At 39.9% G+C, this 23794-nt stretch overlaps 2 protein-coding genes across 2 annotated transcripts in view; one reads left to right on the top strand and one right to left on the bottom strand.

Annotated features, from left to right (window-relative positions):
* LOC106085677 (uncharacterized) overlaps window positions 1–11072 on the top strand; it is a 109284-nt gene extending 98212 nt beyond the window's left edge. The window contains exons 3-5 of the mRNA XM_013250010.2: window positions 3898–4100; window positions 4168–4331; window positions 10780–11072. Coding sequence (XP_013105464.2) covers window positions 3898–4100; window positions 4168–4331; window positions 10780–10951 — 539 coding nt within the window. The 3' untranslated portion in view covers window positions 10952–11072. The remainder of the gene's footprint in view (window positions 1–3897; window positions 4101–4167; window positions 4332–10779) is intronic.
* Window positions 1–23794, bottom strand: part of LOC106093852 (adult cuticle protein 1) — a 405361-nt gene that overhangs the window by 290075 nt on the left and 91492 nt on the right. The gene's annotated exons all lie outside the window — the stretch shown is intronic.

The raw sequence follows: 23794 nt of genomic DNA, 5'->3' as shown, positions 1-23794 counted from the left end.
AAACTTCTGCAATATGGCACACATCGGTAAAGATTTGAATATAGCTGCAATATAAACCGATCCTATTGTCCGATTTCGCCCAAATTTGGGGCAGTGAGTTGTGTTAGGCTCTTCGAAATTTGTCTGCAACTTGACTCAAATCGGTCCAGGAACACTAAGGAACAGGGGCAAACTTCTCACATATCAATGAGTGCAGTCCGAATCAAGTTTAAGCTCAATTATAAAGGGCCTGCTTTTTAAAGCCGGGTCGAAACGGCTTGCCGCAGTGCGATACCACTTTGGGGAGAAGTTTTTACATGGTATAGTACCTCACAAAAGTTGCCAGCATAAGGAGGGGAAAACCGCAGCTGAAAATTTTTTCTGATGGTCTCGCCAGGATTCGAACCCAGGCGTTCAGGGTCACAAGCGGATATGTTAACCCCTACGCTAAGGTGGGCTCCAATTAGAAGTATTTTGTAGACAATTCATAGAAGTTTGCTGTACTCGTTTAAGGTTTAATTAGAGTCCCACCGTGCGTATGACTGTTATTTTTAACTCAGGTCACGTAGCGTATACGCAACCGAGGTTTGAAAAATTGGTCCGTATATTTGACATAAGCATTGCTCCTTTAGACAATCATTTGGCAATTCCTGTCTGGAAATTGCTATTTTTGTAATATCCTGCTGGAGAAGATCATACAGGGTGTCTAAGCGTGCATGGGAATTGCGATTTACAAAAGACTTGGTGTAGTCTGGTATAAAAGATAAAACAGAATTGTCTGGTAAACTGGGTTGCTCTGTTCGCCCGAGTTTATCAGACAATTAGAAATCATAACTTTGGGATAGTCAGCAGTTTTATGTACCTCGTTCCCCCTGAAAACTAAACTAACTACAACAGCTGTCATGTGGACCGATATCTCGATTTGAAGTCTTGGCCCCATTAAAAGCGCATTTATAATCCGATTTCACTGAAATTTGACACAGTGACTTATGTTGGGCTTTTCGACATCCGTGTCGTATATGGTTCAGGTAGGTTTATTTTTAGCAATTTTCACCGGATTTTGATGCAAGGTGGTTTACATATATACCTGAAGTGGTGGGTATCCACGCCTTTTTACTTGTTTTTCTCCCAAGCACCTTTCGTTTGAGCTGCATATTGTCGTGATTGGTCTATATACCCATTTAGCGGGATTTGGACAGCCCCCGAGGCACCCCCATCAGTAAATATGAGATGTTGCGAGGGTGTTTTGGGGCTGGGGCAGTCTCCCAAATACCATTGATTTGAGCTCCTTATTGCCATAATCGGAAATGAAGTTCAGTTTTTGGGGGGGCGCTTTAGGGCGTACGCCCAAACACTTGGATCCAAAATTGAATATCAAATTCGTTTTCTACTCTCAAATACCTTTCATTTGAGTCTCATATTGTCATAATGGATCAATCAACCAATTTGATTTTTTTTTTTTTTTTTTTTTTTTGAAAGAAAAGCCACCTAGATTTGAACACAAATTTTAACGTCATATTCGTAATCTACTCCCAAATACCTTTTGTTTGAGTTCCATATAGACATGGTCGGATAATATGCCCATTTGGGGGTACTTGGGGGTGGAGCGACCTCCCATTATTTGGACCTAATTTTTTATGCCATATTTGAAATCTACTGTCAAATACTTTTAAATTTAGGCCTATATTGACACGAATGTCGAATATATATGTTTAAAGGAGTTTTTGGGTCGGGGATGACCCAAATTTTAATAATATCGTATTAAAATTTTTCCAGTATTCAATACCTTTCATTTGATACCCATATTGTTCCTATCGGTCCACTTTTGGTTTTGGATGGCGTTGTTGGGGTAAAGAGGAGGGACCGCCCCCATCCAATATCAAACAAGTAAAGAGGCGTTAAGTTCAGCCGGGCCGAACTTTGGATACCCACCACCTCGGGTATATATATAAACCACCTTTCATCAAAATCCGGTGAAAATTGCATGCCTTATGTCCCATAGCAGTTATATCGAAATATGACCCGATTTGGACCAAATACTAATAAATACAAGTCATTGCTGAATTATGTTTAACAAAATATTGACTTTTTAGTAGCTTTATCTAAAAATAAACCGATCTGAGCCATATATAGAAGGTGGAAGTCGAAACCCCTAAAATAAGTCAATGTGTCAAATTTTAGTTAAATCGGACTATAAGTGCGTCTTTTTTGGGGCGAAGACTTTACATCGAGATATCGGTCTATATGGCAACTATTTCCAAATCTGGATCGATCTAAATGAAATTGAAGAAGGATATCGAAGGGCCTAACACAACTAACTGTCCTTAATTGCGGCGACATCGGACAATAAACGTGGCTTCTGTGGGTCTAAGACCCTAAACCGGAGGATCGGTCTATATGACAGCTATATCCAAATCTGGTCCGATCTGAGCCAAATTGACGAAGGATGCTGACGGGCCTAACTTAACTCCCTGTCCTAAATTTCAGCAAAATCGGATAATAAATGTGGCTTTTATGGGCCTAAGACACTAAATCGCCGGATCGGTCTATATGGGGGCTATATCAAGATATAGTCCGATATAGCCCATCTTCGAACTTAACCTGATTATGGACAAAAAAAGAATCTATCCAAAATTTCAGCTCAATATCTCTATTTTAGAAGACTGTTGCGTGATTTCAACAGACAGACGGACGGACATGTCTAGATCGTCTTAGATTTTTACGCTGATCAAGAATATATATATATATATATACTTTATAGGGTCGGAAATGGATATTTCGATGTGTTCCTTCGGTGGTGGGTATTAAAATTATATAGCCTACGATTCCTTCCAGACAAACTTACATAATCTGTGACAATTTTAAGAAAATCGATTCAGCCGTTTTTTATTCTACGGAACAAACAAAAAAAAAAGTGTCCCCTATGGTTTTTTTGGGGGTAGGGTGACCCCCTATACTTTAATCTGATTTTGTATGCCAGATTCATAATCTACTCCTGAATACTTTTCATTTGAGGCCCATATTAACATGAACGTCCAATTTGTCTGTTTGGGGGAATTTTAGGGTTGGAGCGGCCCAATGGGTACTTAGACCCAAATTTTAATACCATATACGTATTCTCCAATACCTTTCATTTGATACGCATATTGCACCTATCGGTCCACTTTTGATTTTGGGTGGTGTATTTGTGTAAAGGGGGAGGGTCCGCCCCCTTCCGATATCAAAAAATTATAAAGCCTATTTCTCCTTCCCAACCATAATCACAATCTACTCCCGAATACCTTTCATTTGAATCCCATATTGTCATGATCGTCCCCAGTTAGGTTAAGTTAGGTAAGAGTGGCAGTCCTTTACAGATTCACTTAGACAATTTTAAGTCCTTTGTGATACCACAGTAGTGACAGACCAAGGCCTCTGGCGGGAATCGAACCCACGAACTATGCACTGGTTATCCAAGCATACTACCAACTCGGCTACCGGGGCGCCCAAAACGGCCCTCAGTTACTTGCACCCAATTTTCGTACTCTACTCCTGAATACCTTTCATTTGAGTCCCGACCGGTCCACTTTTATTTTTGGGTAGTACTTTCAAAAAATTATATAGCCTATGTTTCCTTCCCGACCAACCTATACAATCTGTGGAAACTTCAAGGTAATCGGTTCAGCTGTTTTTGAGTCTATACGGAACAAACAAACCGACAAACAAACAAACACAAATTCAATTTTATATATAAGAAATATTTTTTGCTGTAAACAACAGTTGTATATAAGCTCAGAGTATCATATGTTCTCAGTTAAAAAAAAAAAAAAAACAACCAACCACTTGGCTCTGTTGTATCTATGTTAACAAGAAAATATGTTTGTCGAAAAGTTTACAACTTAGTAAATCTCATTCCAATTCATTTGATTTCTTTTTCAGTATTGTTGCGTGCTTTAAATGCCGATATAGCAGCCAATGGTCAAGAGCTAGGCACACTACCCATGGAGCCAGATTATGCTGACACAGTATATAACGAGCTGGAATTGGCAAGTCGTTTCGATGTTATGCGTAAATTGGAGCAGGACATACAAGAAGAACAGGATATGGTTAGTAAATCAGCACTTTTGATGAAAATGCTTGAGGTGAGATAAGTGAATTACACAGCCATTTCTTTGTTCGAATACCAAGAACTAATTGTACTGCTCCTAGGACCCAACTGTTGATTCTTTGCCCATAGTTTATGTCGAAGAAGACCCTCAAATAGCTGGCAGCAATGACAATAATCTTGAATTTGAATCAAACACAAATGGAATGTCCAAACGTTCTCGTTACTACAGGCGTTATCCATGGAAGCGGCATAATAGAAATCGCAGGTGAGTGAACAGTAATAAAATGGCAAGCTATTATTTAAGGAAATGTTTCAAGTTGTCATAGCAACACAAACTATGCAGATGATTTTTGGTTTAGAAAATATTTTTGGCATGTTTTTTTTTTTACTTTTCTTGACTGTTCTTTAATACAGCAATCAAATATGGGTGGGAGGAATATTTGAATACTTTGGCTAGATATGCATCAAAGCCATTGATTACCACGTTTTTTCAATGATAACGTGATCGGGGGAGGAGGGTTAAAAATATTCTCATGCCATTTGTAACACCAAACAAGTCAAAAGGCATTAAGTGCGGCCGGGCCGAACTTTGAATACCTACCACCTTGGGTATATATGTAAATTGGATAACTTAAGCACCCAAATGCGGCACGGACATTGAGTGGTCTAACATATATGTCACAATTCAATTTTGTGGAACAAAAAATTTGTTTTTTTGGCAGATATATCCAATAATAAACCGATCTGAATCATATTAAGGTCGGATATCGGGAGGCTCAGAAAAACTCACTGTTTCAAATTTCAGTGAAATCGGGTAATAAATAAACCTTTATTGGGCTACAGTCCCCTCATCGGCAGATCGGTTTTTATGGCGCCTATGTTAAAATACAGTCCGATCAGAACCATATTTAGGTCGGATGTGGGATGCCTTAACCTACTCACTGTTTCAAATTTCAGCGAAATCGGGTACAAAATAAAGCTTGATTGGCTTCAGACTCTTTATCGCAGATCGGTCTATATGGTAGCTATATCTAAATATAGTCCGATCAGAATCATATTAAGGTCGGATATTGGGGTGCCTTAACCTATTCACTGTTTTAAATTTCAGTGAAATCGGGCAATAAATAAAGCTTTTATGGTCTTCAAACCCTTTATCGGCAGATCGGTCTATATGGCAGCTATATCTTAATATAGTCCGATTTGTACCATATTTTGTTCGGATGTTGGGAGCCGTAAAACTACAAACTGTTCCGAATATCAGCGAAATAGGATAATAGATAAAGCTTTTATGGCCCTCAGACCCTTTATTGGGAGATCGGTTTATATAGCAGCTATATCTAAATATAGTCTGATCTGAACCATATTTAAGTCAAATGTCGGGAGGCTTATAATCTGTTTTAAATTTCAGCGAAATCGGGTAATAAATATAGCTTTTTTGGCCTTCAGAACCTTTATCGGGAGATCGGAGGCCACCGTAGCGCAGAGGTTAGCATGTCCGCCTATGACGCTGAACGCCTGGGTTCGAATCCAGGCGAGACCATCAGAAAAAATTTTCAACGGTGGTTTTCCACTCCTAATGCTGGCAACATTTGTGAGGTACCATGCCATGTAAAACTTCTCTCGAGGTGTCGCACTGCGGCATGCCGTTCGGACTCGGCTATAAAAAGAAGGCCCCTTATGATTGAGCTTAAAACTTGAATCGGACTGCACACATTGATATGTGAGAAGTTTGGCCCTGTTCCTTAGTGGAATGTTCATGGGCAAAATTTGAATTTGGTCTATATGGTAGCTATATCTAAATATAGTCCGATCTGAACCATATTTGGGTCAGTTGTCAGGAAGCCTCAAACTACTGACTGTTTGAATTTTCAGTAAAATTGTATAAAAAATAAAGCATTTTTGGGCAGATCGGTCTTTATTGGCAGATCGGTCTATATAGCAGCTACATCCAAATATGGTCCGATGTGGCTCGTTCAAAAACTTAATCAGCGTGCATCAAAAAGACGCATCTGTGCCAAATTTCAGCTCATTATCTCAATTTTTGAAGGCTCTAGAGCGATTACAACAGACTTACGGACAGACGGACAGACGCACGTACATCGGACACGTGTCCTAGAAATTGGATATAAAATTCGTTTCCTAATCTCAAGTATCTTTCATTTAAACCCCTTATTGCGAAAGTCAGCAAAAATGTCCGGTTTGGGATATGGGCTCTGGTAACTATCAATATCAAGCCGCACTGTCTTGAAGACCGAAATTGTCTTGGTGAGCAAAAACGTCCTATGTGGGAGTTGTTATAGGGGTGGGACATCCCCTAGACAGTTGGTCTCGAATGCCGATATCAGATTCGTGGTCTACTCACAAATACCTTTCATTTGAGCTCCATATTTCCATAGCCGGCAAAAATTTCCGTTTTGGGGGCTGTTTTCGGGGATGGTGTGACCACTCAGTGACTTGGCTCTGAGAACATATATCAGATTCGTACTCTACTCTTAAATATGTCTTATTTGAGCCCCATATTGCAATGTTCAGAAAATACTTTCTATATGGGTGGCCCCATTGACACGTTTTGCCGAATATTGATATCAGATTCGTGCTTTACTCCTAAAGACCTTTCATTTGAGCCCCATATTGCAATGGTCGTAAAATTTTCCTTTTTGGAGGATGGTTTTTGGAGAAGTAGTGGACCCCCAGGAGCTTGGTCCCACATTTGCATATCAGATTCGTAGCTTTCATTTGGGTCCCATATTGTCATGGTTGGTAAATATGTCTGATTTTGGGGTGATTTGAGGGTTGGGGTGGTCCTCCAAACACTTGGTCCGACAATTGGATATCAGATACATTTTCTAATCATAATTACCTTTCATTTGAGTCCCATATTGTCGTGATTGGTATATATATATATATAGTAGGTTTTGAGGGTGGGGCGGCCCCCCTAGATACCCCATCCGAAGTTTGGATATCAAATTTTTATTTTTAGTTTGCTATGAGAGAGCACACAAAATTTCGCTTAAATCGCACCACCCATCTCTGAGATCTGGCGCTTCTGAAAATTAGAGTAAGGGGGAGGGTCCTCCCCCCCCCCCCCCCCCCTCAAATATCAAAAAATTTAGTACCCTACTTTCACCACGGGGTCATTATGTACCATCTGTGAAAATTTCAAGACAATCGGTTCAACCGTTTTTGAGTCTATAAGGAACACACAAACAATCAAACAAACACAAATTAATTTTTATACCCTCCACCATAGGATGGGGGGCATACTAATTTCGTCATTCTGTTTGTAACTACTCGAAATATTCGTGCCATGTATGGTTCAAATCGGTCCATTATCTGGTATAGCTGCCATATAACCGATCTGGGGTCTTGACTTCTTGAGCCTCTAGAGGGCGCAATTCTCGTCCGATTTAACTGAAATTTTGCACGTAGTGTTTTGGTATTACTTTAAACAACTGTGCTAAGTATGGTTCAAATCGGTTCATAATCTGGTGTAGCTGTCTTATAAACTGATCTTGGATCTTGACTTCTTGAGCCAATTGAGCGCGCAATTCTCATCAGATTTGGCTGAAATTTTGCATGAAGTATTTTGTTATGACTTCCAATAACTGTGCTAAGTATGGAGTAAATCGATATAGATCCTGATATAGCTGCCATATAAACCGATCTGGGATCTTGTCTTCTTGAACCTCTAGAGGGCCCAATTCTCATCCGATTTGGCTGATTTTGTGCAACGGCTTCTCTCATGACCTAGTCTAGTATGGTCGGAATGGATCAATAGCTTGATACAGCTCCCATATAAACCAATCTCCTGATTTTGCTTTTTGATCCCCTATAAGGCGTAATTCTTATCCGAATGAACTGAAATATTTCACAATGACTTCTACAATGTTCAGCATTCATTTATGGTCCGAATCGAACTATAACTTGATATAGCTCCATTAGCATAACAATTCTTATTCAATATTCTATGTTAGTCTAAAAAGATATACCGCGCATAGAACTCGACAATTGCGATCAATTGTGGAGGGTATATAAGATTTGGCCCTGCCGAACTTAGCACGATCTTACTTGTTATACATAAGAAGAAGATATCAAATTTTCAACCGATTTGGACCATGCTTGCCATTGTTGCAAGTCAAAACAAAAGACTTCATTCATAATTTGATCCACATTGGATAAGAATTGAGCCGTCCAGAGCCTCAGGAAGTCAAGATCCAAGATCGGTTTTTATGGCAGCTATATCAAAGCATGGACCGATATGAGCCAATTACAATCCCAAGTAACTCACACTAATAGCTTTATCCCTTCGAAAGTTTCGTGTTTTCGACAGACAGACGGAAGGACGGACGGACAGACGCACGAACATGGCTAGATCGACTTAAAATGACATAACGATCCCAACATATATAATTTATGGGGTCTTACATTAATATTTCGAGGTGGTAAAAACAGAAGAGGAACGAAGGAAGCGCGCAGGAAGAGGCCCATTGGCCTCTGAGTCTTTATGGAGGACAATGACTTCCAAAAAAACGCCACAGCTATCTAGGAAGTGGAAGACGATCGCTGTCTTACGACAGAGTGGCCAGGAAGCACAACATAAATGAGCTGACCTATGCAGTCATCAATATCGGCTGTGCATCCGGTAGAATTCCACCATATCATTGGTCTTAAGTGGAAGATCTGGTTAACCAGCAGATTTTCGTACATGTGTGGAACTCTGTAGAGGGTCCACCCTCTACAAATAATGAACTGTGAGTATAGAAGAAACATTTTTACGCTGCGGTGATACCGTCGAAAATATCGACGGAGATATCCACGCTCCCTGGGAAGGGGCAAAACTTGGACATGCCCCAGACCACAAAGGCGACGGTCTTCATAAAGGGATGGGGCAGTAAACTTGTGACACTCAGAAGTGGGAGGAAGGAGAAGGAGGAAGGAACTGTTCTTGTGGTTGGGAGGAAGACTGTCTTTTCCAAGATAGAGAAGACTGCGATAGGCAAAAATCCTTATATTGAGACATCAGGCATTGCATTGGCAGGTGACGCAATACCACCTTACAAACAGGGGCTGACGACGAGGCTATCACCGACTGTCCCAATAATGAGAAGACTAGGATTGGCAAAGATTCTAATATTAAAACATTAGGCAGTGCAGGGGCGAGAGACTTAACACGGACTAACGAATAGGGACCCTACGATGGAACTATTACCGACTTTATAAAGATTCGGAAGACTAGGATAGGCAAAGAACCTTATACGATGACATCAGGCATTGCAGTGACTGGAAGGTCGATGCAGTCTTAAGAACAGGGAGCGGACGATGAGACCATCATCCACTCCCAAGAAGCCCATTTAATAGAAGATCAATGATTAAGGTAATGAAAATAAACCTCCAGCGGAGCGAAACAGCTACACACGCTCTGATGGAGAAAATCAGCAAGGGCAAAATTCATTTGCCTTAATTCAGGAGCCATGTATGACCCGGAACAAAGTTTCTGTACCACTGAACCATATCAACTGCCAATTATTCTATGCTAACATGAGAACTCCCCGGCCGATACGGGATGACTATGAGCACCACACAGGCTGGAACTTTGAGCTCCGAATTGTGTGGTGTCCATCGTTATTACGGACGGAAAGTTTAGCTGAAAGCTACCGGGCGCGACCAAAGGTTGCGGATGGTGGAAAGCTCCGTTTTTATGCGGAGTAACTGCAAATTCGGCCGCGCGCAGTCAGCGATTTTCGAGAGGAGAGTCTCAGTGAGGAGTCAGGTGGCACTGGCTCTTAATTAAATACTGAGTGCCAATGATACTCGAGATGAAAAGGCGATTTATTGGCGCCTTCAAATAACCAAAGGCGAACATCAGCGTATGTTCCCAGGTTAGGTGCGGCTGGAGGCGAGCGTCGGATCTTGGAGCAAGCGGCTCGCCACAACGAGGGATATGTGTGCAATCCCACAAAACCCATGCGGTTGGGGCGGTAACCCGCGCCCGGATAACTGAGAACTACTATGAAAAACAAAGGAATAGTAAAAACTTTATCTGCCTTTCGTCGCTCCGACACCACTACCCACGTTGGAGCTGCAACGGTTGGTGAAGAAGGCAAAACTGTCAGGAAATGAGGTACTAATAGGGTAATAAGTATAGGCCACCGTAGCAGAGGATAGAATGTCAGGCTATGACGCCGAACGCTTGGGTCCGAATCCTGGCGAGGGCATCAGACAAAATTTTCAGCGGTGGTTTTCCCTTTCTAATGCTGGCGACATTTATGAGGATCTATGCCCTTTGAAACAATTAAAAGCGCATTAACCTCGGCCGGGCCGAATATTAGATACCCTCCACCTTGGATCGCATATGTCAAGTTTTTTTGGCCGAGTTAAGAAACCATTGGGACCATACTAGGTTTGGCTATTGGAGACTAAAGTGGAATTCATTGTGCTAAATTTCAGCGAAATCGGATAAGAATTGGGCCCTATAGTGGCTCAAGAAATAAAATCGAAAGATCGGTTTATATGGGAGCTATGTCAGATTTTATACCGATTCGAACCGCACTTGGCACAGTTTTTGGAAGTCATAACAGAACACTCCATGCGTAATTGCACCAAAATCGAACAAAAACCCGTCATCCTACGGTGGAGAGTATTAAAATACCTTTAATTTATTCCCTTGTTGTTCCATGGTTACAGTGATTTTAATTTACATTTTTTCCTTTCAGCACCTATGAACCAGAATTGCGCTATGCCTGCACACCCACAAAAGAGGATGTCTTCAAGCTGTTGCTTAATCTGCATGAGGATCGCAATGGAAAGAATGGCAAAACCATTAACTTTTGCAATCGCAAGCGCCCGGCCAAAGCCATTTTCACAAATATCCGATTCTTGGGTTAAATCACAACCATAATGGAGCCGCGAACTGAAAATAGTATATTGAAATCGAAAAGATTGACATCTAAACACATCAATTATAACTAAAGCCACAAATTAAAAAAAAAAAAACAAAAAACAAAAATATACAAAACAACCATTAAAGTTTAAATAAAGTAAAAAATAGACAACACAAAAAAAAATCATTCTGTATATTTACGCAAGTATGAAGGAAGTAATTGAAAATATCATTGCACGCTAAATCCCATTGTTTCTTAATAATTAAAAATATATGAAATACAAATATCCTCAAAAGCCCTTAAAGCAGCTCTAAGACATAACATTTAAAAGAACTACATTAACATTGGAATATTGTTTGTATTTATAGACGTCTATGTGAATGTAAAATGCACCTTCTATGTAAATTCCTCTTTAAAAAAACAACCACACATTGCAAAATTTATCACAATAATTCAGTCAGTATGTACATAAGATAATACTATATATATATATAAATTTTAACAAATTAGCACACATATATACATATACACATATACATATGAAAAGAGAAAAGAAAACAAAATAATTATGTAATAAATTTATGTGAAATAAAAAAATTGTTTTTAACTTTGCCTTAGTCTATAACTCGTCATCATAGGGGATGGGATAGAACAACGACATTCAAATCGAAGGAAGTTCTGACAGAGATTACTCTCAATTGTACACGCTATTTCTGGAAGTCTAGGTAAAAATCGTACCTTATGGCCCTAAGTTATGTCTTATATACCCTGTAACAAGGATTGCTTTTTCAAGTTCTTTGCCCGGTATATCTTCAAAGGTAAAACAAAGAATAAAAGATAAGAATTTGCTTGGGAGATCATTGTAGATGCCATTGTACAAAATATCAACCAAATCGAATAAGAAATGCGTCCTATAGGTGCTCAAGAACTAAATTCGGAAAATCGGTTTATATGGGAGCTAAATCAGGTTATGGACCGATTCAGACTATAATTGACACGTATGTTAAAAGTCATTGGAGAATTCGATGTGTAAATTTTTAGACAAGTCAAATAAGAACTGGGAAATCTAGGGGCTCAAGAAATGCAACCGGGAGATTGGATGGAGCTATATCAGGTTTTAAATCGATGCGGACGATACTTGGCACAACTTTAGAATGTCATAGAATGTAAAAAAACTCAGCCAAATCGACTCTTTGTTCTCTAGAGGCTCACGTTACGAGATCGATTTATATCAAAACACTAGCTGGACAGGGCCCGCTCCGCTGCACCTTCTTTAACTCTCTAATATCTTTTTAGGGTGGGGACACTTCACCCTGAATGTGGATATCGAATTCGTGCTACTGTAGCCTATGTCCGCCTATGACGCTGAACGCCTGTGTTCGAATCCTAGAGAGATCTCCAGAAAAAATTTAAAGCGGTGGTTAACCTCTCTTAATATTGGCGACATTTGCGAGGTACTATGCCATGCATGGTCATGTAAGAAATTCTCCCCAAAGTGGTTTCGCACTGCGACACGCCCTTCGGACTCGCATAAAAAAAGGTCCCTTATCGTTGATAAACTCAACTTGAATCGGAAAGCACTCATTACGGGACACACGGTCAAACCTTTGAGTTTGGTCAAGGGTTTATCAATACAGAATTTTAAATGGTAAAGGAAGCCTTGAGCAGCTTCAAAACATTTAAGCCACCCGAACCTGATGGAATATTTTCGTCGTTCCTACAGAAGGAGGCGGACTATGGCGTTATTTTCACGACATGCCTAAGACTTGCATATACTCCGAAAGTCTGGCAGGAGGCATGGGTGGTATTTATACCCAAGTCCTGCAAGCCAAGTTATGCGATACCAAGGACCTACAGAGCTATAATCGTTATGTCCTTTCTACTCAAAACCAGGGGACCTACTGTGGATACCATGATAAAGAGTACGATATCCAGCGAACTTCCTATGTCAAGAAAAGGTCGGCGAAGACTGCCCTGCACAAGCTTGTGCATAAAATAAAAGAATTCTTCGATGCTAAGACGTACACACTGATCCAATCCTAAAAACAGTACCAAGTCCTAAGAAACTGGACAAACCATATGCCACGGCACAGGTAGATAAATTGTGGGTCTCATGACATAAAAATAAGGGAGAAACTGGCACAGGGCACGCCATAGGGGGGCATTTTATCGCCACTACTATGGGTGACTACCATAAATAACCTACTACGGATGCTGACTGAGGAGGGATATGAAGCCGAAGATATTACAATACTTCTAAGGGATAAGGATCCGAATCAGCTATGTAGAAGAACCGATAGGGTCTTTCAGATGGCATATGACAGGTCTAGCCCCGTGGGCGTTTCATTGTTAACCCAGAGAAAACTGAAATCTGCCTGTTCACGAGGTTAGCCATTTTGACACACCACATTTCCTCAATTTCGATATCTGACAAGGTCAAATGCTTAGGTATGATCTTGGACAGGAAATTATATTGGAAGTGTCACATTTAGGAGCGTACCGAGAAGGCTCACAGATGTTGGGCACCATATAGACGGGCCGTAGTATCGAAATGGGACCTGAATCCGAGGAAAGTCCCCTGGCTCTAAATGGGCTTGATTCGCATTTCTGGGCTCAAACACTTAAATCGGTAGGTTGTTCATTGAAATCGTGGCAAAAATACGATTAAATGAACCCAAGATTTTGTATCAGTATAAAGGGTGCATATCAAGATATAGGCCATTTTTGAACTTCAGGATGATTTCAACCAACAGAGAGACGGACATGTATATATGCTATATGAAAAACGACGTTCTACAACTTTATATGAAAATGAAAATTTATAATTTGATGTGTTCCAAATGGAATGGCCAACTCTTCAGTGGGGGGCATGGCAAAAGAATTAAAGGTGGTCTCATTTGTACAACAACCATAAAACAAATGGTGCAATCCGCTATCTACGTTGTGCCAACACACACAAAGAAAGTTGTGTGCGTGTGTGTATACTTGTGCGTACATGAGCATATAACATGCGAGGAAGAAGATGACAACAAAGAGAATGCAAACAAAAACCTGACATCTTAATACCTGGCCGGCTATTAACAGCTGTTCGCGTGAGACCACCTTTTTAAATCCGCCTTGGATGGTGGGTATAAAAACATATACCCCATTTTTGGTTTGTAGAACACTTGGTAGGTTTTGGTCGGGTCTGCTAGGATTTTTCTGAAATTTTGGTAGGCAATAATTTTCTTGAATGGCAACACTGCAAATGCGAATTTTCCCCATAAACATTCCACTAAGGCACAGGTGCCGCAGGGCGACACCGCTTTGGAGAGAAGTTTTACATGAAGTTTTACATGGCAAATTTATCTGATGGTCTCGCCAGCATTCGAACCCAGGCGTTCAGCGTCATAGGCGGACATGCTAACCTCTGAGCTACGGTGGCCTCCACCGTGTCAACACTGATTAGAACAATACTCTACAGGAGCTTGGATTGATTGGACCAATTATATGAAAATGAAAATTTATAATTTGATGTGTTCCAAATGGAATGGCCAACTCTTCGGTGGGGGGCATGGCAAAAGAATTAAAGGTGGTCTCATTTGTACAACAACCATAAAACAAATGGTGCAATCCGCTATCTACGTTGTGCCAACACACACAAAGAAAGTTGTGTGCGCGTGTGTATACTTGTGCGTACATGAGCATATAACATGCGAGGAAGAAGAAGATGACAGGAGCTTGGATTGATTGGACCAATACTTACTTAGGCCTCAGTAGTTTGGTGAACTGCTACATAAAAAAAAGTGCAATATAGGGATAATACAACAGATTCAAAGAACAAGTTGGCTTGGCAAAGGTGGAGCTATGAGGACCACACTTACCAGGGCACTGGAGACTATTCTTAATATCCCACCAACGGACATACAGATTAAGTATCCACTGCGATAATAGGAAACCCGAAGAGGTTTTCCATCGAATACCTTCCTGAGATGACACTTGAGGTCGAATGCGAGATACTGCTGCCAGAGGCATAGTCTTGGATTGACAGAATTCTGGTATTGCCGTCAGGGAGATCACGCTATACAGATGGAGCAAAGCCAGAGGACAGAGTGGGCCTGGAGGTTTACATTGATAATCCAGGGACCGAGATCTGTTTTAGACTGCCTGACCATAATAGGGTTCTGCAGGCGTAGATCCATGCGATGACGAAATAAGTGAAGTGGTGTGATGTTAATGCGAGTACGCAGAGTTTTAAAGACAGGATATTGGCCATCAGGACAATTACAACCAGATCACGAACAGTCTTGGAGTGTAAGAAGGACATTGACACCCTCTCTGAGGATGGAAAGATCCGCATCGTTTGTGTAACAAACCATAGCGGAGTAAGGGGGAATGAAAAAGCAGACGAGCTGGCTGTGAAGACCAGAGGACAGCCGTCAATAAACTTGATTAAGCCGAAGCCTTTCGGGTCGACTTAGGCCGAGTTAGGGCTACACACGCAAACACAGTGGTACAGCGAACCGGTCGATGGGACGACGAAAATCCTATGGAGAAGTCCAAATTGTGAGAAGGAGGTCATTATAGCTTTCGGTATCATAACAGGACACATAGGACTACCAGCTCACTTATGCAAAGTCAGTACGGTATGTGATGGCATGCGTAGGGCATGTTTGGAAGACGATGAGACGCTGGAGCATTTACTATGTCATTGTATTTAGACCGAAAAATAAGCCGATTACATGTAATGGCATGTAATGGATTAATATCTGCACCCGCTTTTCTTGATCGCCTTGGCATTCTAAGTCAATTAACAACATTTCACATTTGCCAAACTTTTTATTTGTAGCTTTTTCTTAAAATTAAGTTTTTTTTTAAGAAAATACAATTCTTTACAATGATATAATCTTAAACATGATTTTTAGCATATTTGTTTATATCCATCAACAAAATCATAGTGCAAATGTGCTCAATTTTGTGTTTGTGAAAGATGAGCCTGTGTCAAAACGATTATTATTGTGGCAGCAGTGGACATCATAGCAAACCAAGAGTAGCGACTGAAAACAAAGGCCCCCGAAAGTTCTAGTGACAGCTTTAGATTGCACAAATATAAAGCAAACTCTTCACACTGCAAATAAATAATTAAAAATAAATAATAGTAATAAATTAGAAGTAAAAGTAGCACGAGAATCATTCCACATACAAATAATTCAGCGAAAATTATTATGGTTACAAAAAAAAATTGATTTTTATGGAACAATTTTGGTGTTTTTCTGGAAAACTTTACATCATTATATGCTATATGATATGAACAATAATTGCCACTGACTTTTTTATCAATTGCATAGCCCAATGTGTAATCCACCTCATTGAACTCCTTCAAACTTAATTCCAAGTCCTTGAAACTATTTTTGACAAGATCACACATATAATCGGCGACAAAGTAATCCAAAATGGTTGAAACACAATCAGTGGCATCAAGCTTAAATACCTCTATCAAGGCAAATTCTCCCCATGAAACTAGTGTAAAATAAAGGCGCATTCCCTCGTTAAAAAGGCTGATGAAACGTTTTAAATACAGCAGCCATTTGAACAAAGCCTGAAGTTCAGCATAGAGTTGAGCCAATTTGGAATGCTGCAGTCTCAGCCAGTAAATCTCGGAGCATGTACAACATTCCTTAGGTGGGTGATTGCCGGCAGGCAAATTTGTCGCTTCTTGCGCCACCTGGCGTATGTGCTTGTCAATGTAGAAAAACAGACGGCATAGTTTCGCCAGCACTAGGTAATATTGAAGCATCAAAAAATTCGGCATTTCCTGGATACGAATATTCCTTTGGATTTGCATAAATCGGCTCTCACGAAATAGGATTTGGCCCAAAGCAAACGTGGGAGGCAGCACAATGACAAAGCACCTGCTGGTAATTACACACCTCATTACTGTGTTTACTTGGCTCCCAAACAAGTACAGTAAAAAGTCTGAGTCCCAATACATAATCCAAATCAATCCTATTATGTTCAATGCCCAAGGCAGTAGGCGCGAAATGGTGTTACGTCGAAAATTCCCACTTTGGTGATCATACCAGTAGGTGGTCAATCCACCCAATATTGGCAAAAATCGCCCAATTTGCTTAAAAGGTTGACAAATTCTTCCCAAATGTTGTTTCATGATGAGTCTCAAATGACACATTGGCCATAAACGAGACATTGTCACTGTGTTAGACATAATGGCATATGCAGCTACAATCGTTTAATTTCAAAATTAGACGTCTATTATAGATTATCGATAAGAGCAAAAAATAGTTTTCATAAGAAAAGAAGCACTTTAGATTGTTGTCTCTAGCACTCTGTCCTTAAGGCCAGACAAGTAGAAAAACAATTTCCTTTGTTTTAATTGCCTATAGAAAAGTATTGCTTGAGTGTATGTCATTGCGGCATGAACAAGTTTGTGGCGGAGAGGGGAGTGGCTTATACTAATCTAGTCATTCCGTTCGCAACACCTAGAAATATTGATCTGGGACATCATTAAAAAATATTACATTCTTGATCGCCTCGACATTCTGAGTCGATCTAGCCATATCTGTTCATCGGTAGAAATCACATTACCGCTCAAATGACTAAAGATATCCGCTTGCAATAATGCATAGAATCTTATTATCGATGCCCCAATACGTGTCTAAAATTTCATTAAAATTTAATCATTTATCCGATATGGCTACTTAAGGCTGTAGTAGCCACAATTTGGGTCCTATCGTAAGAAAATTTTACAAGTTTCATAGGTATGCAAAATTAAATTCAGACTAGGTTTCAAATAGGTTCCATGTGTTAAAAGTAGCACGTATACTCGGTGGTGTAGGGTATTGTATAGTAGACCCCACCCAACTTTTGCCTTTCCTTACTGGTTTTCTTTTCTCACTGTGCGATGATAGGTGGCCTAGATTAAATGGAAGAGATTTTAGATCGGATACAAAGACATTGCCGCCAAAAGTGTCCACATCTGATTATTCAGTTAAAAATTATACAGATCGGAAGTCAAACAAGTAAAAGCATTCCGGGCCGAATCTTGGGAACCCACCACCATGAATTCTGCTAAAATTTCATACAAAATAGGTTTAGTTGAAGGGCATAATTTTATGGGTTTTTGAACCGTACTAGGCACAGTTGTGTTGGAAGTCATAACAGAACGAATGTGCAACATTTTAATGAAATCGAACGAAAATTGCGGCTTGCAGGGGCTAAAGATATCAAATCGTGAGATCTGTTCACATGGGAGCTATTTCAGATTATAAACTGATTTGAACCGTATTTGACACAGTTAATGAAAGTTGTAATAGAACACCGCATGGCAAATTTCAGCCAAATCTGACAAAAATTGCGGCGTGTAAGGACTCAGGAAGTCATATCGAGAGATAGGTTTATATGGGAGCTATATCAGGTCATAGACCGATTTGACCGTACTTGGCACAGTTATTGGAAGTCATAACATAACACCGTATTGAAAGTGATGATAGAACACTACGTGCAAAATTTCAGCCTAAACGGACAAAAATTGCGGCTTCCAGTTGCTCAAGAAGTCAAATCGGAAGACCGGTTTATATGGGAGCTATACCAGGTTATAGACCGATTTCGGCCGTACTTGGCTCAGCTGTTAAAAGTCGAAACAGAATATTACGTGCAAAATTTCAGCCAAATCGGCCAAAAATTGTAGCTTGCAGGGCCTCAAGAAGTCAAATCGGAAGATCGGTATATAAAAGACCTATATCTAAATCTAATCCGATATGGACCACTTGCGATACCCACCTACCTACATCAATATCTAGTATTTGTGCAAAATTTCAAGCGGCTAGCTTTGTGCGTCCGATCGCTATTGTGATTTCGACAGACGGACGGACATGGCTAAATCGAATCAGAAATAACAAGTAAAAGCGTGCTAAGTTCGGCCGGGCCGAATCTTATATACCCTCCACCATGGATCGCTTTTGTCGAGTTCTTTTCCCGCCATCTCTTCTTAGGCAAAAAATGATATAACAAAAGATTTGCTCTGCTATTAGAGCGATATCAAGATATGGTCCAGTAAGGACCACAATTAAATTATATGTTGGACACCTGTGTAAAATGTCAGCCAATTCGAATAAGAATTGCGGCCTTTGGGGGCTCAAGAAGTAAAATATAGAGATCGATTTACATGAGAGCTGTATCGGGCTATAGACCGATTCAGACCATAATAAAAACCTATGTTGATGGTCATGAGAGGATCCGTTGTACATAATTTCAGGCAAATCGGATAATAATTGCAACCTCTAGAGGCTCAAGAAGTCAAGATCCCAGATCGGTTTATATGGCAGCTATTTCAGGTTATGAAGCGATTGAACCATACTTTTCACAGTTGTTGGATATCATAACAAAATACCAAATGCCAAATTTCATTCCAATCGGATAAGAATTGCGCCCTCTAGAGGCTTAAGAAGTCAAGACCCAAGATCGGTTTATATGACAGCTAACTCCTTCGGAAGTTAGCGTGCTTTCGACAGACAGACGGACGGACGGGCGGACATGGCTAGATCGACATAAAATGTCGCGACGATCAATAATATATATACTTTATAGGGTCTCAGACGAATATTTCGAGTAGTTACAAACAAAATGACGAAATTAGTATACCCCCCATCCTATGGTGGAGGGTATAAAAAGAGATCTTTATTCGTTTGTATACCCACCACCAAAGGATGGGGGTGTATTCATTTTGTCGTTACGTTTGCAACACATCGAATTATCCATTTCCGACCCTATAAAGTATATATATTCTTGATCAAAGTAAAAATAAGACGATCTAGCCATGTCCGTCCGTCTGTCTGTTGAAATCACGCTACAGTCTTTAAAAATTGAGATATTGAGATGAAATTTTGCACAGATTCTTTTTTTTTCCATGAGCAGGTTAAGTTCGAAGATGGGCTACATCGGACTATATCTTGATATAGCCCCCATATAGACCGATCCGCCGATTTAGGGTCTTAGGCCCATAAAAGCCACATTTTCTATCCAATTTTGCTGAAATTCAGGACAGTGAGTTGTGCTAGACCCTTCGACATCCCTCTTAAATTTGGCCCAGATCGGTCCAGATTTGGATATAGGTGCCATATAGAGCGATCTCTCGCTTTAAAGTTTTGAACCCATAAAATGCGCATTTGTTGTGCGTATTTGTCAAAATTTGGAACAGTGAGTTTATTAGGCCCTTCGTTCCGATCGGTCCAGATTTGGATATAGCTGCCATATAGACCGATCCGCCGATTTAGAGTCTTAGGCACATAAAAGCCACATATATTATCCAATTTTGCTGAAATTTGCGACAGTGAGTTGTGTTAGGCATTTCAACACACTTCTCCAATTTGGATCAGATCTGTCCAGATTTGGATATAGCTGCCATATAGACCGATCTCTCGATTTATGCTTTTTGGCCCATAAATTCGCATTTTTTGTCCCATGTCGTCGAAATTTGGGACAGTGAGTTAAGTTAAGCCCCTCGACATAATTCTGCAATATGGCACAGATCTGTCCAGATTTGGATATAGCTGCCATATAGACCAATCTCTCGGTTTAAGGTTTTGGGCCCATAAAAGGCGCATTTATTGTCTGACTTCGTCGAAATTTGAGACAGAGACATGTCGTCGAAATTTGGGACAGTGAGTTAAGTTAAGCCCCTCGACATAATTCTGCAATATGGCACAGATCGGTCCAGATTTTGATATAGCTACCATATAGACCGATCTCTAGATTTAAGGTTTTGGGCCAATAAAAGACGTATTTATTGTCCGATGTCGCCAAAATTTGGGACAGTCAATTGTGTTGGGCTCTTCGACATTATTCTTCAATTTGGCTTAGATCGGTTCAGATTTTGATATGGCTGCCATATAGACCAATCTCTTGATTTAAGGTTTTGGGGCCATAACAGGCGCATTTATTGTCCGATTTTGCCGAAATTTGGGACAGTAAGTTGTGTCAGGCTCTTCGACATTTTTCTGCAACTTGGCCCAAATCGGTCCTGATTTGGATATAGCTGCCATATAGACCGATATCTCGATTTGAAGTCTTGGCCCCATAAGGAACGCATTTATTGTCCGATTTCACTGAAATTTGGCACAGTGACATATGTTAGACTTTTCGACATCCGTGTCGTTTATGGTTCAGATCAGTTTATTTTAAGATATAGCTACTATATAGATCAATATTTTGTTATACACAATTGAACAATGACTTGTACTTATTATTATTTGGTACAAATCGGAACATATTTCGATATAGCTGCTATGGGTCATAAGGTATGCATTTGTCACCAGATTTTGCGAAAGATGGTTTATATATATACCCCACGTGGTGGGTATCCAAAATTCGGCCCGGCCGAACTTAACGCCTTTTTACTTGTTACTTGTTTTTTTTTTTTAGTGGGATCCTTGGTGCCACATATTTATATCAAATTCTATCGTTAGGCAAACATGTCTATTTAGTGGGTAAAGTTATTTCCCATATTAGGCCAAACTTTCAGATTTGTACTCTTCTAAAAACTTCCTTTCATTTCATACCCTCAGATACTCGGAACCAACATTATATATAAGAATCGTACTCTTTTCTTAACTATCTTTCATTTGACACCCATGTTGTCCCAATTATCTTATATGGCAATTTGAGAAGTTTTGTGTTTGGGACGTTCCCTCAGGTTATATGGCATCAAACTGTTTCGTTACGATAAGAACGCAAACCAAGTTTCGTATTTTTCTAAGTGTTTTTTGAATATTGGAGTAGGGAAGAGGTTTAAATATCAAATTTCGGTAGAGTGCTAAAAAAATAAAAATTTAACTCAAAAATTTTCAACATAACGGCCTTAATGGGCCTTGCAGAAATGTCTGCTGACTACATGCCGTTAAAATTAAAATCGTAACATATGTATATAACATATGCCCAATACAACTTTCCAAATCAAATTTCAGAATCTAGGCTGAGTAATGTAAGAAAAGCACAACAAAATGAAATGCGGGGTGCCTGGTTATGTTATTGCCAGAAGAAATAACTACCTGCAAAAGTTTCATAATTTTTCCTTGACAACAACCATGATAAGGACTCAGTTAAATGGCGAAAATGGCAACAAATACCAAATTCATAAAAAAGAGGAGTTTGATGTGCCACAATGGCGCCAACTTTGGTTTTAAAAATACGGTTTAGAATCCTGGCGAGAAAATTTGAAAAAAATTTTCAGCGTTGGTAACACCTTTGCTACACTGCTCATAGGTAAATGTTTTGTAGGTAAAGAATTTGAACATCGCACATAGACTGGTTGGTGGCGCTTGTGAAGAGAGATTAATGAGAATTATCTGAGAACATGCCGCCAACAGAATTCAGCTCTCAATGACATGCAGTTTTCACCCTCTAGAGGCTCAAGAAGTCAAGATCCCAGACCGGTTTATATGGCATCTATATCAGGTTATATACCGATTTGCGACATACTTACCACATTTATTGGAAGTCATAACAAAACACCTCGTGCAAAATTTCAGCCAAATCGGACTAGAATTCACCCCTATAGAGGCTCAAGAAGTCAAGACCCAAAATCAGTTTATATGGCAGCTATGTCGAAACATGGACCGATTTGACCCATTTACAATCCCAACCGACCTAGAATTTGTGCAAAATTTCAAGCGGCTAGCTTTACTCCTTCGAAAGTTAGCGTGCTTTCGACAGACAGACCGACGGACAGACATGATTAGATCGACTTAGAATGTCATGACGATCAAGAATATAAATACTTTTTGGGGTCTAAAAGGCATATTTCGAGGTGTTACAAACAGAATGACGAAATTTAGTCCGATTTTTTTTTTTTAAATCCCCAAAATACCCCTTTCAAGCAATGATGGTTTCAAAATCCAAATTTTTTAGTAAATTTGCATGTGTATATGGAGTAAAAAATATGAGCCCATTGGGGGATCTGTGCTTTGGAAATTTTAAACTCGAGTGTTGTTTCCAATTTTTTAATAAAAAATGCCTATTTTGAATCACATATAACACCCACCAACTCAGGTATATATGTATATATGTATATTTGAATCAAATACTAGTAATTACAGTAGCTATTTATAAAAATAAACCGATCTGAACCATATACGGCACGGATGTCGAAAAGCCTAACATAAGTCACTGTGCCAAATTTCAGTGAAATCGGATTATAAATGCGCCTTTTATAGGGCCAAGACTTTAAATCGAGATATCGATCTACATGGCAGCTATATCCAAATCTGGACCGATTTGGGCCAAGTTTCATAAAAATATCGAAGAGCCTAACACAAAGCAATGTCCCAAATTTCGGCGAAATCGGACAAAAAATGCTTCTTTTATGGCCCCAAAACCTAAACCTAGATATCGGTCTATATTGCAGCTTTATCCAAATTTGGACCGATCTGTGCGATATTACAGAAGTATGTCAAGGGGCTTAACTTAACACACTATCCCAAATTTCGGCGATATCGGACAATAAATGAGCTTTTTATGGGCCCAAACCCTTAAATCAAGAAATCGATCTATATGACAGCTATATCCAAATCTGAACCGATCTGGGTGAAATAAAAGAAAGATATCGAAGGGCCTAACGCAACTCACTGTCCCAAATTTCAGCTAAATCGAATAATAAATATGGCTTTTATGGGCCTAACACCATAAATCGGCGGATCGGTCTATATGGGGGCTATAACAAGATATAGTCCGATATAGCCCATCTTTGAACTTAACCTGCTTATGGACAAAAAAAGAATCAGCTCCGCTCAATATCTTTATTTTTAAAGACTGTAGCGTGATTTCAACAGACAGACGGACGGACATGGCTAGATCG

Source organism: Stomoxys calcitrans, chromosome 3, assembly GCF_963082655.1.
Source record: "Stomoxys calcitrans chromosome 3, idStoCalc2.1, whole genome shotgun sequence".
Classification (NCBI taxonomy): domain Eukaryota; kingdom Metazoa; phylum Arthropoda; class Insecta; order Diptera; family Muscidae; genus Stomoxys; species Stomoxys calcitrans.
Note: the sequence above shows the minus strand (reverse complement) of the source record. Positions and strands in the feature narration are given on the sequence as shown.